At 32.3% G+C, this 16170-nt stretch overlaps 1 protein-coding gene across 1 annotated transcript in view; it reads right to left on the bottom strand.

Moving 5' to 3' along the window:
* Positions 1-15800, bottom strand: part of LOC110039219 (ER membrane protein complex subunit 7 homolog) — a 29059-nt gene extending 13259 nt beyond the window's left edge. Inside the window, exons 1-2 of the mRNA XM_020744211.1 lie at positions 15644-15800; positions 15503-15546 (exon numbers count right to left, since the gene is read on the bottom strand). Of these exons, the coding sequence (XP_020599870.1) occupies positions 15503-15546; positions 15644-15711 (112 nt within the window). The 5' untranslated portion in view covers positions 15712-15800. The remainder of the gene's footprint in view (positions 1-15502; positions 15547-15643) is intronic.
* Between the last annotated feature and the right edge of the window lie 370 nt (positions 15801-16170).

Here is a 16170-nt window from a genome sequence, read left to right as displayed (position 1 = left end):
TATATATTAGAGAAAGAAAAACAAAAAAGATGAAAATGAAGAGGTATATATCACTGTCTCAAAAATTGTGCAGGATTGTCATTTTATTGGCTCGATGATGTCGATTGTCTCATAAGTAGAATTCAAATCAGCAACTAAAAAACCCCCAAAATCTTGCCTATAGCAAGTTTGATGCGATTGGTGAAACTTTGTACATGTTTTTCGTAATGTGGTGTGGCAAAACTGATAGATGACCATTGCGACGAAAGTGGTAACCCTCTATGCATTTTTCATAGATGGTGGGGACACCCATAAAAGTACAAGAGCTCGTTATTTCAATGCAGCTGGAATATTCATCTAATCTTTCTTACAAGTGCACCATACATGCTTTTCATAGCGTACTGGGGATGAAGGTAAGATCATGATGTTTATTTACCCATACAAACTTTTCATGATGCAATCAGTAGACCTAGCTTTCCCGATGCACCCCCCAAGATATAGACAGCGTCATAAGGATGGCAGATTTTTGACTCACAAGAGACCAACATATACGTAAGTAGAACCTAAAAAGAACCTAAACAAGACCCCTACAAAATTGAACAAATTAAAAAAGTAACACATAAATAAGTAAAATGTTGTGCAGGCTGAATATAAATTTAACATAGAATGAAATCTGCCTCAAGAAATGTGCACACATTTTTTTCCTCTACAAAAAAATTCTCTTTTTAAAGCTTAATTGAAAACTATTAATTCATGCATGCGCCGTAAGATCTAAGTCTCACATTAGTCATCTTGCCTATAAGACTCACCTTAGTCAATCCCATCCTCCTGATAAGCACAGAAGTAGACAAGGCCTATAAGACTCACCTTAGTCAATCCCATCCTCCTCATAAGCACAGAAGTAGACAAGACTAACCTCTCATTTGGTAAGTCCAGTTCTTCTCCTTACAAAGACCATAGTTGATAAAAATGATATTTTAATAATATTCAAGTAATAAATTTTAACTAAATTATAAATGTTAATATTTCAGATAAATACTCTGATGATTTTTGTGTTAGAAAAGATTCTAATCAAGCTCTCAAGTTAGAAGTGCAATGATTCTAAATACCCCAATAATAGTCGTGCTGAATACAAGTCTCGAGCGAAAGAGTTTTTTTTCAGAATTAAACTCTTTTATAATTTAAAATACTTACATGAAGTTCAATCATTTAAAGCTAAAAAGCAAATGCCATCCACCCTCTGCACCGATCTGTTAAGGATGGAAAAATTAAGATTAACTAAAGCTCAAATGTCATATCAAATATACCATTACATTCATGCATAAAATAATCTTATTACAATCAAGACGTGAACAGAGTCCTCTATTTCTGTGATTTACCTAGATAGTTTTATAAGTATAGTAATTACAACTAAAACCATCTAACATAGTAGTTTGATTAACTAGCTCCACTATATTATAATCATAATTGTAGACCTTATGCTCTCCAGTTGAATTGTTTATTTTAGCAATGATTCATAAGATATATATGATTGGGCACAAGAATTCTATGTTAAGTAAACTCAACTTGAATTTATCCCCTTGGACAAATTTGTATCCCAAGCCTACAAAATCTTCTTAAAAAAAACAACCCATAGTTGTTGTCAATGATTCATTTGTTAGTTGGGTCAACCACCTTCTTTAATTAAGTAGACTATGAAACATGACAATTGAGGATGATGAAACCATAAGATTTTGATCGAGTTCATCATCTTTCCCCCACAATCCGCTCTAAAGCTAATAGAGATGAATTCGTAGACCTCATGTTCTCCAGTTGATTTGTTTATTTCAGAAATGATTCAAAAAATATATATGATAGAGAACAATAATTCTATGTTAAGTAAACTCAACTTGAACTTATCCCCTTAGACGAATATCTATCCCAAGCCTACAAAATCTTCTTAAACGAAATAACTCATGGCTGTTGTCAATGATTCATTTGTTAGTTGGGTCAACCACCTTCTATGATTAAGTAGACTATGAAATATGACAGCTTAAGATGGTGAAACCATAAGATCATGATCGGGTTTAGCATCACTCCCACCACAATCTGCTCTAAAGCTAATAGAGATAATTTTTTCAACCTAAAATCCAAAGTCTGCTACTACTATATCCTGAGCACTTGGTGCTCTAATGACTAGCATTAATCAAATGTACTCTCCCATGATCGGAGAAGTAATTAATCATATGAGCTTATAACTATGAAAAACCTCGGTCCTCAAATCTAAAGACCTCGCAAATGAGTTAAAAATCTTAGGGAATGGCTTATCTGCAATCTCATCTTTCTTTTACAAATTTTACAAGATCACTCTTAAAAGTCCCTCGTTATCATCAAGTAAGGTCAAGGCTCGAATTTTAAGATCCCACAAAACTAGACGCCAACAAAAAAAAGACTAAAAAAAAACACTAAATATCACCTATATTTAAACCAGTTAATAAAATTCACCAAATCATTTAAACCTAATGAAAACTAGAGAAAAGGTTAAAAAGTTGTTGATCGGTCGAAATGAACCATCTTAACTAGTGAAATGAATCACTACTGAACTAGTTTACTTTATAAAGCCATTGTTCCCTCCTAATCAAAGAACCAATCCTCCCTTATTTAGTATCTTTATGTATCATTTGTGAGACTCTATTACTCATACTACCTTGTGGTCAATTTTTGTTCTGAGGTTGTTTCTAATCCTCCTTCGTGATCGATCTATCTCAAAAGTGATGGAAATCCAAAAATTTATACTCATAAGAAACATTGGGATGCGAGCATTGGGATGATTATAGTCAAAGTTTGAAACTTTTCTTATTTTCAATTTTTAAGGTTGTTTTTGAATGTAACATACTTATGATGTTGGTGTCAATGAGAACATTTCAGTTTGATTATCTTAGTATGTTTGATTTAATGTTATATGTTATTTTGATTCAGCCCTTATAATCCTTAGTTCAACTAATTTTATTCCTTGTTTCATCAGATGTCTAGTTTAGAAAGCCAAAGTTCTGGAAGCTTTTGATTAGGAAAGCGATGTCAGTGAGTCGATCTTACAACCGATATTCAATTTCAGCTTTCCTTCTTTACCATTAGCTCAGAGTCTAAGGTTTCACTGGCAATTTCATTTTTCGATTGGTAATCTTTGTTTCATGTGTTAGATTTGTCTTATGGATGTTGTTTAAGTGGATTATTAAAAATTCGTTATAAAGTGAAATTTCTAAAATAACTAGTATTTGACTATTCTTCAATGTACTTTATTGCACTAACATGTAGTCAATACCTTAAATTCATTTTTTTTCATTCTCTTTTTGAATTCACATCCAGCATTTTACTAGATAAATCTTAGCATCATGTTCTTAAAACAAATCTAAATATGATATCATATCAAATATTCATGGTAAAATCAAAGTATCTTATGCATTATTTTGACAAACGTATTTGTGATGATTCATAAATTATTTTGCTTGAAGCAGAAAAATTATTTCTATATTTATTAGATGAATATCAAATGTCCAATTTCTCAAAGCTTAATTTTTTTAAACCAAATTCGATGGAAATCTCCAAGTTTATACTAATTGAAAATGAACGTGATGAGGGTTGGGATGACCACAATGCATTTTTAGTTTTGATGTAGTTAAAGTTTGTCACATTTTCTATTAACTTAAAATTTTGTGTAACATGCTTATGATGTTGGCACTTCTGAAAACAAGATATGCCCTAACATGTTATGATTACCTTGGTGAGATTGGCATACGCCTACAAGTGCTTATGAGTCAGCCAATGAATTCCCTAGTTTAGTTGCTTTTTTTCCTTGCGCCAACACATATTTAGAACATGTGCTGTCAAGCCTTTGATTAGAAGAGCATTATTATAAATTCTAAAAGTATAATAGCTGAAGTTGGTCCTTTAGCCCATGTTCGATTGTTGCTTCCTTATTTACTTATAGCTTGAAGTCGAGTGTCTTCTACTAGGAGAATTGGTGTGCTTGTTATTATTCCATGTGTCATATTTGTCTTCTAGCTATTATTTGATCTATTACTATGGTAGCTTTAATTGGCTATTAGAATTTCTGTAATATCCGTATAAAATAAATAAATAAATATCTAATAGATGGGTCGGTTCGAAAAACCATCTCGACAGCTTTGTTTCAAGGAAACGAGCGTCTCACCCAAGCGGACTATCGAGCCAGGCAAAGGAACGAGAGAGACACAGGGAGAGGGAGAGGGAGAGGGAGAGGGAGAAGCTGAGAACTGGAAACCATCTCCTAAGAGCGAATAATATCGTGAGAATGAAGAAGTGGAAAGAACTTCCAAGCGGACGCAGTACGAGAGAAGAAAGCATCGTGCCCTAGAAAATCGAAGAAGGAAGAAGAAAAATGAAGAATGAAAGTCTCATGCTTCTCATACCAGAAATTTGACGACACTCTGGAAGTTGGTGTTGTGTGTAGGAATGTCATGCGTGAAGGAGGCGCGTCGACAACATGGCATGCAGGAGACGCGTAGGGCAGCTATTCTTACAGAAGGAAGAAATTGTCAGCTCGTGCGCTCACATAAAGAAGAGGTAGCACACTCCTTAGGTTTTCACGTGCAAGCGCTTGTTGTAGAATGGGCAAGCCACATGCGAGATAGGGGTGGACTAAAGCTTTTGAGGTTAGGGTTTAATTTTAAGTTATGAATTTAGCATCTTTAAAATTAAATGTATCAAGTATTTATTTATAATGCAATGTCAGAAGTATAAACAAAAGAATAGCGCCCGAACCAAGCAAATTATGGAAGAAGGAGGAGCCTTGCATGTGGTAAGGTAAACCGAGCCTATAAGATAATGTTATGGTCATTTAAATTTGATTTCTTCTATAAAACTTAAATTATACTTAAATATTATTTTCAGGAAATGTTAATATGGAGTAATGTTGATTGATGTTAGAAATCAGAGGTGGAACAACATTCAGATTGAAAAATAAGAAGAAATAGCAACATTAATCAGTTCAGATTTTATATTTAAGTTTATAGTAGTGACTTTAAATGAGGATGTTAAAAATGAATAGTAATTTAAGAATATCTCAAAATAGGTAATAATAAATTATTTAAGTAATCAAAATCACTTAAAGGCCTATTAGGGATAGCTGTAGTTGTTTGAAAATATGTTGCCCTGCAGCTGTGGGAGAAATTTGTTGAGAGGAAACTGTTGAAGGAAAGTTGTCTGTTTGTTTTGTACATTTATGTGATAGCTGTGCTGCAATTACTTAAGAAAAAAAGATATTTTTGCCCCTGTATTGTTGTGTTGTTTTTAAAAAAACCATTCCACGTTGGATAAATCATACATGAAAACATAAGTTACATTTTGAATCCCTAAAAACTCATAAGTTTGAATATTACATGTAGAATAGACATGTCACTTAACAGTGAGTAATATTGCAATCAAAATAAAAAAAAAAAAATTGAAACAACAGCTAACATTTCAAAATTTAACTATTGAGATGCAAACTCATAAGTTTGAATATTACATGTAGAATAGACATCTCACTTAACAGTGAGTAACATTGCAATCAAAATAAAAAGAAAAAAAATTGAAACAACAACTAACATTTCAAAATTTAACTATTGAGATGCAAACGATCAATCATACAAATAACATTTCTCTAAATATGTTCTCCATGTCTAAATATTACATAATGTGAAATCATCAAGCTAATCAACCCACCCAAAAAGGTCACAGTCCTCTGCATCAGATAATAACTTGAGATACCCTCTATGTAACGGATATTCAACATCAACCAAATAATATTTCCCTATTAAACATCTAACCAATAGCATTGTCAAAAAATCATATAATTTATTTACTTTAGCAAACTTGGAGGTGATTTACGAAAATTGTATGTACTTTGCATAGCAAATTTGAATATACGACTATCATATGTGATACCTTCTCATCCAACTATTACAAAAGTAAAACACATGTTCAAATCATATACAGCCATAACATTCTGTGTTGGTGAATACAAAATCCAATATATATGTAGTTTTTTCATTATAATTGTTCATCTACGTGTGTTTCATCAATTGTTCAAATACAACTCTAAATGATTTAAAAAACATATTATAGTTACTCTTAAAGTAAATTTAGAAAAAGATGAAAACAAAAATCTATCTTAAAGTATAGCATGTAGCGTTGATCTTATGAAATCTCTATAGAAGTATTTTGGAATGTTGTGTTTTCAGGTCAGATAACTTTTAAAAATAAGCTGACCAAAGCATTTAAATTGATTGAAAATATCTACTTATAGACTCGTTTTATGATAAAATATAGAGATTTATAGTTAACACCTCTCTTAAAGTTATCCTAGAGGAGCCATGAAGACCATAATTTTAGTATTCTTCCAATAGATCAAGAAATATTGATTCAGGTTAAATCTTGTTGGAAGACCCCCAACTCATTCGTCGCCAATGCAAGTGGATGTCATGCAAGAAGTGTGAGCAATATATGAGTTGTAATACTCATGTTACGCATAATGAAGTTGTAATTATTCTTCTACATCCTTCTCCATCAATATTATTCGTTGTTGTTATTCTAAAACAAGACACAGTTAAAAGAAATCAAGCACAATAAATAAATCTGAAATTGAAGAAATAAAAATAATGAATTATATATTAGTATATAAAAAAGCAACAAATTGATACATCTTAAAACATATAATCGTAAATAAAAAAGCAAACATCACTAACACATGATAGCGTTGATAACATTCAAGCATCACGATTGTCATAAAAGAAAAATAAATAGCTAACCCTAAGCTTAGGTGTCAATGACATACAGAATTCTCAACTTCATTGAAAAGAAATACAAAAACATCTTCATAAATGTTTGCATTTTATTCCAATATTTTCAGAACTTGTTGAATAGAAGTTGCAATTGATATGTTAGACTCATTAGTGCATACAACTAATTGCATAACCTGACTTCATAAGAACACCGCGTCATCTTTTTTTTCTTGTTCTCATTCCTAGGTCGTTTTGATTGGCTCGATCCAACTTCTTTTATGATAAGATTAGACCCTTCAATTGAGTTATCTATTTGCTCAGAATCTACATGCTCAATTATATTAATGTGCACACTCACTCGACTTCCGTGCATGATCACTAGAGGCCATGACTCCACTAAAAATTAGGTCAATTTTATCTTCAAACTCAGAGTCAATGCCACTAAATTTGAACTTCTTCACATTTGGTATGACCTACAATAAATTAATATTTCATATGGTGATATAAATGAATTGAATAAAAAGTTTTGAAATCTGTTGGACATTTGATAATTTTTTACTTTCAATCACTCTGCCCACCATTTTTTTGAAGCATCAATGGTTTGTTTTATAGGGCCCCAACCCAAATCTATTGCTCTTTGCTTTAACTCTTTCCATAATTTTCACTCTTTTAATTGATCCCATTTATTCTTCATTTACAACCTATCATAATCTCTTCCAGTTTTCTCTTTAAAATTTTTAATAATGTTATGACATCCTTCTTTTTAAAAATAGATTGTCGACTTATTTCAAAGTTCGACCTTCTACAGGTAGAGATCACAAAGATTAACATCACATCTCTCCCATATAGCAGACGATCCACTTTTTTTTTTCTTACTCACCACAACCACTAGTTACGAAAATAAATAATCAATATAAACCTTTACAAACAAAAAGAAATACTCATTTCAATAAAAAATTTTACTTCACTAGGCCAAATCAAATATGCTTAGACAACTTCAAAATTGACAGATATAACACTAGAGTGTTAAAAAATATCAAGCCCTACTACTTCAAATTATTCTATTAAAATACAAGATGAGAAATTATTAGGAACTAGAATAAACAACATATAATGATAAAACATATTCACAATATAATGTGTTAATAAAGATGAAGCGGCCATCTTTTTAGACAAATGCATGTGAATATGTCATTTGTGCATCTCATATTCATCAACAATCAGCTCAAATAAAAAACTTCAAAATATCACCAAAAGAGGATAGCCAGTAGCCACACAATCCACCAGGACATTTAGAATCCAAAATAATCAGCTCAAATAACTATAACAACCTTAAGACATGAATAATTAAAATATAAGCAATCTCAAAGAAAACTCCAACAAAGATATTACACAAGGCTCAACAACAATAAATATGTAGATCCCCTAATTCGAGGAGCATCCTCCAATACATAACCAATTTCAACTTCAATTATAAGCCTTAGCCAAGGGTATGACATATTAACAAGTTCAAGAAAGGATCAAGACTTGAATCTTTACCATATAACATACATCAAGCAAGAATAACAAAATTGACAGGAAGAAAGTAATATCACTGCCAAAAAGACATTTTCATCACCAAGGGGATAACAAGATAGCAACAACACTTCAAAAAGAACGTACTTTCAATTTTCAGATCATAGCGAAAGCAGCAAACAACAAGCAAAATTTTGATATATTTTATAAAATACGATCTTAGCATTTATTTGATAACCTCAAAATACTAGACAAAAACATTCACTACAGGGAAACTCAGCCTTAATAAGTGTCACAACCTTGCACTGCAGGCACATTTCTATAGCCAGAACAAAGGTCGTAAACTAGTGTTAAATAATGCTTCCAAAATTCCTCCAATTCAAATTTACAAAGTATGAAGTGCACCCACAATTTTCTTCAAAGATAAAGGAAAGTCAAAATTATCAAAGTTATTGACTAAAAAAAGAAATTAAAAACCAACAAGCATAAAACACTAACTGCATACTGCATTGCTTTCATTATTTTCAAACTATATTGACACTCGTTTTCTCTATTAATATGAAATATTTTTCAGTTGACCAGAGCATTCTCCATTAATATGAGAAAATGTTCTTCCATTTACGTGTAATTATATTGATACTCGCAACCAACATCATGTCATTCAGGCATCTCATAAAATTAATAAAGCCTTATCCCAATACTGCATATTGAATTGCATTAATTATTTTGAACTATAATAGTGCTTCAATTTCATTCAAAATTTTCACAAGGCTATGTATATGAATTAACTATACAAAAATGCTAACTTGAAAGTTCAATCATTCAGACAACCGAGAATGTGATTTAGCAATTCTAGAAAATAACTCAATTTGTAAACACAAGTAGAAGTGGCAAAGCATCATTCATTGGCATGAGTAAAATCATAAGAGAATAACCAAACCAAAAAACAAGATAAACAACAAAAATCCTCAACCAAGATCTCTCGAATGGAAATGAGTGCATATTGCAAGACGATAACCCGAACGGGCCGAGGGAAGAGAAAGAAGGCAAGAATGGTTAAAAAATTGCCAAATTGGACCCAAAAAAGAAGATGGAAGAAGAATGAAAGAGGATTATCTTGCGGGCTCAAGGCTACTCTTGATGATGCAAAGTAAGGCTGCCCTTTCCCCCCATCCGCTTATTCACGTCGAAAGGATAGGCGCATAATTTCACACATGACCAACTGCGAGCCGTAGGGATAATTTAGTGGCCGCTTTTCGGCTTTTTAGCCGCATCTTATTCACAAACACACTTAAAATAAGTGAACCAAACGCGATTAATCGATTTTGTCGCATTTTTCGAGCTACGACACAATGGAAACGCTGTCCTAAAAAGGCCCAAAGAGCAATATTTCTATTAAATAGCGAAATTAATTTAAAATTTAAAAAAAAAATTAACAAGAAATGTTACATTTTAGAGTAGGTATTTTATTAAAGAAAAGTTGATAGAGCATAAATAAAAGAAAATCTTACGAGCTTAAGGTGAGTAACTATAATTCTAAATTTTAGAAGTTGTCATTATTTCTAAATATAGGCTTGATTACATTTATGCTTTATTCTAGTGAGATTTATATTAAACATTGATTATTGCATGAAATACAAATTCTAGTAAATATGCATATATTAGATTATTACATGATTTTTAAATTCACGTAAAGATGCATATAACATATTATTACATGACGTTTAGAAATAATGTTAACAATCCTGCATAAACAATTGAATAATTTATTTATCAATTTATTAGACTATTGCATGCCATTTTGAATCTAATAAACGTGCATTTGTTCATGAGTAGATACATGAAAAATGTCACATAATGAAATAATGCACGTCATGACAAGTGAAATAAGTATATATACAAATATTTGTATGTGCATATTAAGAGGAGTTCAACCCCTTATGGTACTAATTAGGGAAGTCAATGTACTCGCGCGCAGATTTTTTCATATTATCTCAGACAATTGTGAAATTTCGCTAAACATTGTGCTGATGGGAGAGTACCGATCAGGGACGAGTAGACACCATACTACCTCTGACAATTATGAAATTTATATCATTAATCGTTGCACTGAAGAGAGAATATCAACCATGGGTGAGTAGATAAATTTTCACTTCAGAAAATGATATAATTTAGATCATGAACTACTATGTCGAGGAAATAATATCGAGCAAGGGTGTATTAGGTTATGTTGAACGGAGCTCTTGAGACATATATGAAAGATAAATGAATGAAATAAAAATAAAATTAAATATTAAACCTAGAAAAATAAAGTTAAATTAATGCAAGCAGAGTTTTAGATTTTTTCCGGTGAGCAAACGTCAAGAATACATGCATTAGATTATTATATGAATTTCCATAATGAAATATGAAAAATTAATATAAATATCATCTTCTTTTGGGTTATGGTAGCTTAAAAAATATGATTATTCCACTGGGTTATCTTAGATAACACATTATGTTGTTTTTATTTTTTTTTTTCAAGTTGATGTTTTGAATAGAGGATTAATACTAAAAGAGATAATGTGTATAGAATGCGAGATTAACAACCGAAAAGGCAAACATTTATTTGTTAATTAAATTACTTTTTTAGTGGCTCTTTCAATTAGTGTTTAGATATAAAGTTGTTAGTTATAAAATTAGACTAATATAAAATTTAAATTCACCAATCGACCGTCAGTTCCAAGCTTAATTAATTTCAAGTCCCAGACAGAATCATGACACTTTCCTAGTATAGTCTTATACATATTTGTTTCTTTTGGTAGATCTCGTGAATGCATTATAGTAGCCATGACTTGTAATTTTTGTCTAGGATGAAATGAAAACTTTTATTTTTGATAGAAACCAAGTTTATTAAAACTAATACTTATAGTTGTTATACAAAATCTTAGAGTATTGTGGGAAACTACTAATTTTGAGTTTTTTGGGTCGTAAATAAAACACTTGAAGCATGTATTATTGGATGAGCGAATTAATAAAATTCATCTTTCTTTTCAAAATTTGTGTCATGGTTGGATGGAAACGAATCCTTCAAATGTAGTGCAAATCTTGACAATATTTTATAAGAGAAGATTTTTTATGTGCATATGTGATGATTGAATCTTCTAATTGGATATTCCCATCCATGAACCTTTCATAAATATTGTGTGATTGGTGTAGCGTGAGTAAGTAAAATTTTTTTAAATTCCTATTTTCCTTTTTGTGCTGTGAAACCTTTGTGTGAATATAAACCATAAAGATTTCCTGAAAATTTATACGTTTTAACAGCTTCAAAATTATTATTTGGAGTGAATGACATGGTATTATAATTTCGCATGCTAGGAGACTAATATTTGCTTAACTTAAAAGTTTAGAAATTGCAAGTTGTGATGATTAAAGTATTCCTTATGCATCTCATCTTAGATTTGCAGTAGTGAGTCCTAAACCTTAAGAAGCTTTGCATCATTGATGTTAATAATGTTCACATTCAGAACATGGCCAACACTCGAATGAAACATATTGATTTTTTTTTTCTCATAAGATTATTTGCATAGAGCATGAATCTTCATGGCCTACCACAAGCCAAAAAATAGAACGAGAAATCCATATCGTATCGATGAAAAGAGCGTCCACAAGCACCATACTTTCATTGTAACTCCCTTTTGGAAGAATTCGTTTCTCAACATCTCCTTTCTCCATTCACACTTTCTCATTCAGCTTAGTACTATCCCACATTTAGTTTCACGAACATCATATTCAATTATTATTTTTTCCTATCCTACTTCTCAAGCTCATTGGTCAAGTTCCAAAGGTAATAACCTTTCTCTTAGAATTTCAACTCATTTACAACATTGTTGTCCATCTAAAAACTAATAACCATCCTATAGATTTTGGAATGTTTAGATTAATGTGACCGATAAGTCACCCTTAAGTAACTGAGGAAATCTAGTGTGCAAATTATGAATCTGGCATGTGATGAAATAGAGAGGGTACTTGATTAAACCTAAATTTTTATTTTAATGACGCATTTCTGAGCCAATCTCTAGTGCTCTGCAAAATTTCTCACGGTTGGGATGTATTATTCCCTTTCAATAGAATATTAGCTGGTTTAAACCTACACATCTGTATTACTTTCTTTTTTATTTCTTGATTTTTTTTATCTAAAAAACAGCCCAGGGAATACTAAATTCATTTAATTTGCAAGGCTAGTATAAATACCTCTTCTTGTTATTAGACGTGGTTATTGATGAATGAAATTTTCTATTTCTGCCTTAAAGAGTTTAGCCATCCCCACTCCATTTTGTCATGGTTGAATTTTATGAAGAAATGAACCTCCAATTCATTTGGTAATCCAAAATATTTGAGTTAACATTTATACCTTCCTAAAGTTCACTTTTCTGCAATACTCGGTCCCTCCAACTCTTCTGATAGGATCTTAAATTTTTCTTGTATTAAATTAACAAGAAAAATTAATTAGTTAAAAATTAGTGTTAATGAGTTTCTTTTGCATCTATATATACTCCAATTGAACTTATTGAGAAGGAATGAAAAAGATGATGTAAGTTTCTTCCAATATATATTTCTTTCTCTTATTCCTTCTACATTCCGAGCTTATGGAGTTCTTGGCAACCTCAAAGTATCATTCATCTATGTTTCTCTTCTTTTATTCTCTCACACACGACTTTTTGAGTTTAGAGTATCTTTGAATCCTCGTTTATCACGGTCTCAAAAATTAGGATTGTATTATTGGTGATAGTATTGAGAGGTATCATTCCCACAAGCATCTTCGCTCTACAAGATAGAGCACCATTCCAACCAATATTCTTTATTGCATCCAATTTCCACACTATTATCACATTTTCCAGCATACAACTTATATCAGATCTACTGCAATCCGCCATCTCACTATCTTCATCAAAGATCACTAGCTCTCATTGTACTCCAACTCATCTTTCAACGTGTATTACGCATCATCATCACCGAACACGCAAATCATTATCAAAAGATTACATCCATTTTTCTCGCAAACCTACTAGGATCGTCTCCGGATCTTCAAGATTTCACAGCCATGCACAATCTCTTCGTTGTTTCCATTCAATAATTGAATTCTAGCGCCATGATGCCAACCTCATAAATCACACCCTTCAATATCTCTACGATAGCTGCTCGACTCGACCTCAAGCCAATTCACTTAAAACCGCTCGTTCATATATGTATCCTTTCCATTTCTTACTCGGCCTTGAGGACAAGGGCATTTAGAAGAGATGGGTAACGATAAGACATTATAATATTTAGTTGTTGTATAAAGTTAAAAAAATTTAATTAGTTAAAAATTAGTTTTAGTGAGATTATTGTGCATCTACAAATACTCCACTTGGAGATATTGGAAAGGAATAAGAAGTATGAGGAAAGTTTATTGGGAAGGAATGATAAGGAGGTTAGTTTATTTCAATTTATCTTTTTTCTCTAATTATTGCCCCTTCTACTCAAATGAAGGCCTTTAGACTCCAACGTAGACCTCCATAATTCAATTTTTCCTAGGGATTTACTCTCGTCTTATCCACGAGAAGGATATCATTAGCAAAAGTACATCCCCCTGTAAATGGCCAGTGAGACCATCCATAACTAAAGTAAAAAGATACGGGCTTAAAGTCGAATCTTGATGTATTCCAATAGAAATAAGAAAATATTTGGTTAGTTGGTCAATCCTCCTTTAGTTTGAACACAAGTAACGACTCTAGTATAATTGATGTATTCCAATAGAAATAAGAAAATATTTGGTTAGTCCTCCTTTAGTTTGAACACAAGTAACGGCTCTAGTATAAATATCTTTAATTACTTCAATATAAGTCATATCAACACCTTTCATCTCAGGAATGCTCCAATGGACTTAATTACTTGAATATAAGTCATATCAACACCTTTCATCCCAGGAATGCTCCAATGGACATCTCTTGGAACCTTATCGTAAACTTTTTCTAAATCAATAAAAATCAAATGTAGATCCTTCTTATTATCTCTGAACTTCTTCATCAAACCTCTTAAAAAATGTATAGCTTCCATGGTAAACCTACCCGGACCTCTCAAAAAATGTATAGCTTCCATGGTAAACCTACCCGGCATAAAACCAAATTGATTGTGAGAAAACTCGGTAATACGTCTTAACTTATGTTCAATTACCCCTTCTACTCAACTAAAACTAAATACATGAAATGTAATTTTGGCAGTAGTAGCTCTAGTGATAGAAGTGTAACTTTGGGTGATCAAATTATTAAAAGGTGTGAACGATTTATATATCTCAGGTTGCTGTTCAAAGTGGCGGTGATATAGATGGGGATGTTAATAGTTGAATTCAAGTTGGTTGGTTGAAATGGAGGAATTCTTTGAGCCTTTCGTATGATAAAAAAGTACCACTTAGACTGAAAGGAACTTAGACTGAAAGGAAAAAGGAAAATTTTATAAGAGAGTGGTGAGACCTGCAATGCTCTATGGCGCTGAATATTGGCCTTAAAAAGAGAAGCATAATACTATGTTTAGTGTTGCCGAGATGAGAATGATTAGTTGGATGAGTGGCTCTACACTTAGAGACAAAATGCGAAATGAATATATCCCGGATACGGTTAGTGTAGCTCTAATGACGGACAAAATTAGAGAGAGTCGTCTTAAATGGTTTGGTCACATTAAACGTCGACCATCTGATGAACCAATTAGGAGTATAGATGTTTTAGATTCGACTTATGTTCAAAAATGCAGAGGTAGACCTAGGAAGGCTTGGGTTTATTGTATAAAAAATGATCTTAATTTATTTGAACTAAATGAAAGAAGCACCTCTATTTGTATTTCTCTTCTCCAATTCCCGCTTTCAATTTACCAGTACCCTCAATTTGCCATTTTCGCGATCTCAAAAATTGGGACTGTATCATCTCCAAGACAAAATCTACCCCAGAAGACCGAGGTATGACTCAATTTCTCCTTCCATACCACTGCAATCAGCTTTAGTATCACTCTACTGAATTCTGATTTTATTTTCTAAATACGCTTTTTGTGTTGATGATCGAAATCACCGCATCCATAACTGATTCCACAAAACACAAAAAATCTCATTTTAAAAACCCATCGTCTCCTTAAAGTACAAAGGAAACGATCCAGCATAGCTACCGCTAGATCCTAAACAAAATATCAATTGAAACAAAGAGAAACTAATGACTGACCATCGATCTTGATGCGGCCTGTGATGGTGTATCCATCCTGTGAACTGCAAAATTAAAGAGAATCCTTTAAAATAGCTCGATAAAAGAAAAGAAGAAATTTTAGGGCTTCGAAAATGGGAAATGGGAAAGGGAAGAAAATACCTAGACGGGGCAGCGAATGAGGAAGACAGAAGACCAACTAGAAGAAGGGCAACGATGGACTTGTCCATCGTGCAAACGGAAAACTTCCGCCGGAACTTAATGCGGGGCACTTGGTTTTTCGCTCTTTGGTTGTTTTTCGGGATTTATGTATCAAATTGGTCCCCACTATTTAAAGGGGCTGTTTATAACTTCAACTTTTTTTAAAGTGTCAAATAAATTTGAAATATTGAAAAGAATGTTAAAATAGTCTAAAATTAAAAAAATGAATAATTTGAGTTAAAAGTTAACGGAGTAGAAGGGGTATTTTAGAGTATTGATATCTTGTTTAACTATTTACATACATACCACAGACCATTATCTCCAATCTCCATCTACTTGATTGGGGATCGCATGATTTACACAACATGAGGTGAGAGCTATTTCATGGGTGTAGAGCACCGAGGACCGTCGAGCATAAGGCGTTGAATCTTTCTGTCTGAGTGGAGAAATTATTGCATATGGACACCGCATGCATCTCTGCATGCGGT

The sequence above is a fragment of the Phalaenopsis equestris genome, unplaced genomic scaffold (assembly GCF_001263595.1).
Source record: "Phalaenopsis equestris unplaced genomic scaffold, ASM126359v1 Scaffold235867, whole genome shotgun sequence".
NCBI classification, from domain to species: domain Eukaryota; kingdom Viridiplantae; phylum Streptophyta; class Magnoliopsida; order Asparagales; family Orchidaceae; genus Phalaenopsis; species Phalaenopsis equestris.
The sequence above is the reverse complement of the archived record's forward strand: the minus strand, read 5'-3'. Positions and strand labels throughout refer to the sequence as shown.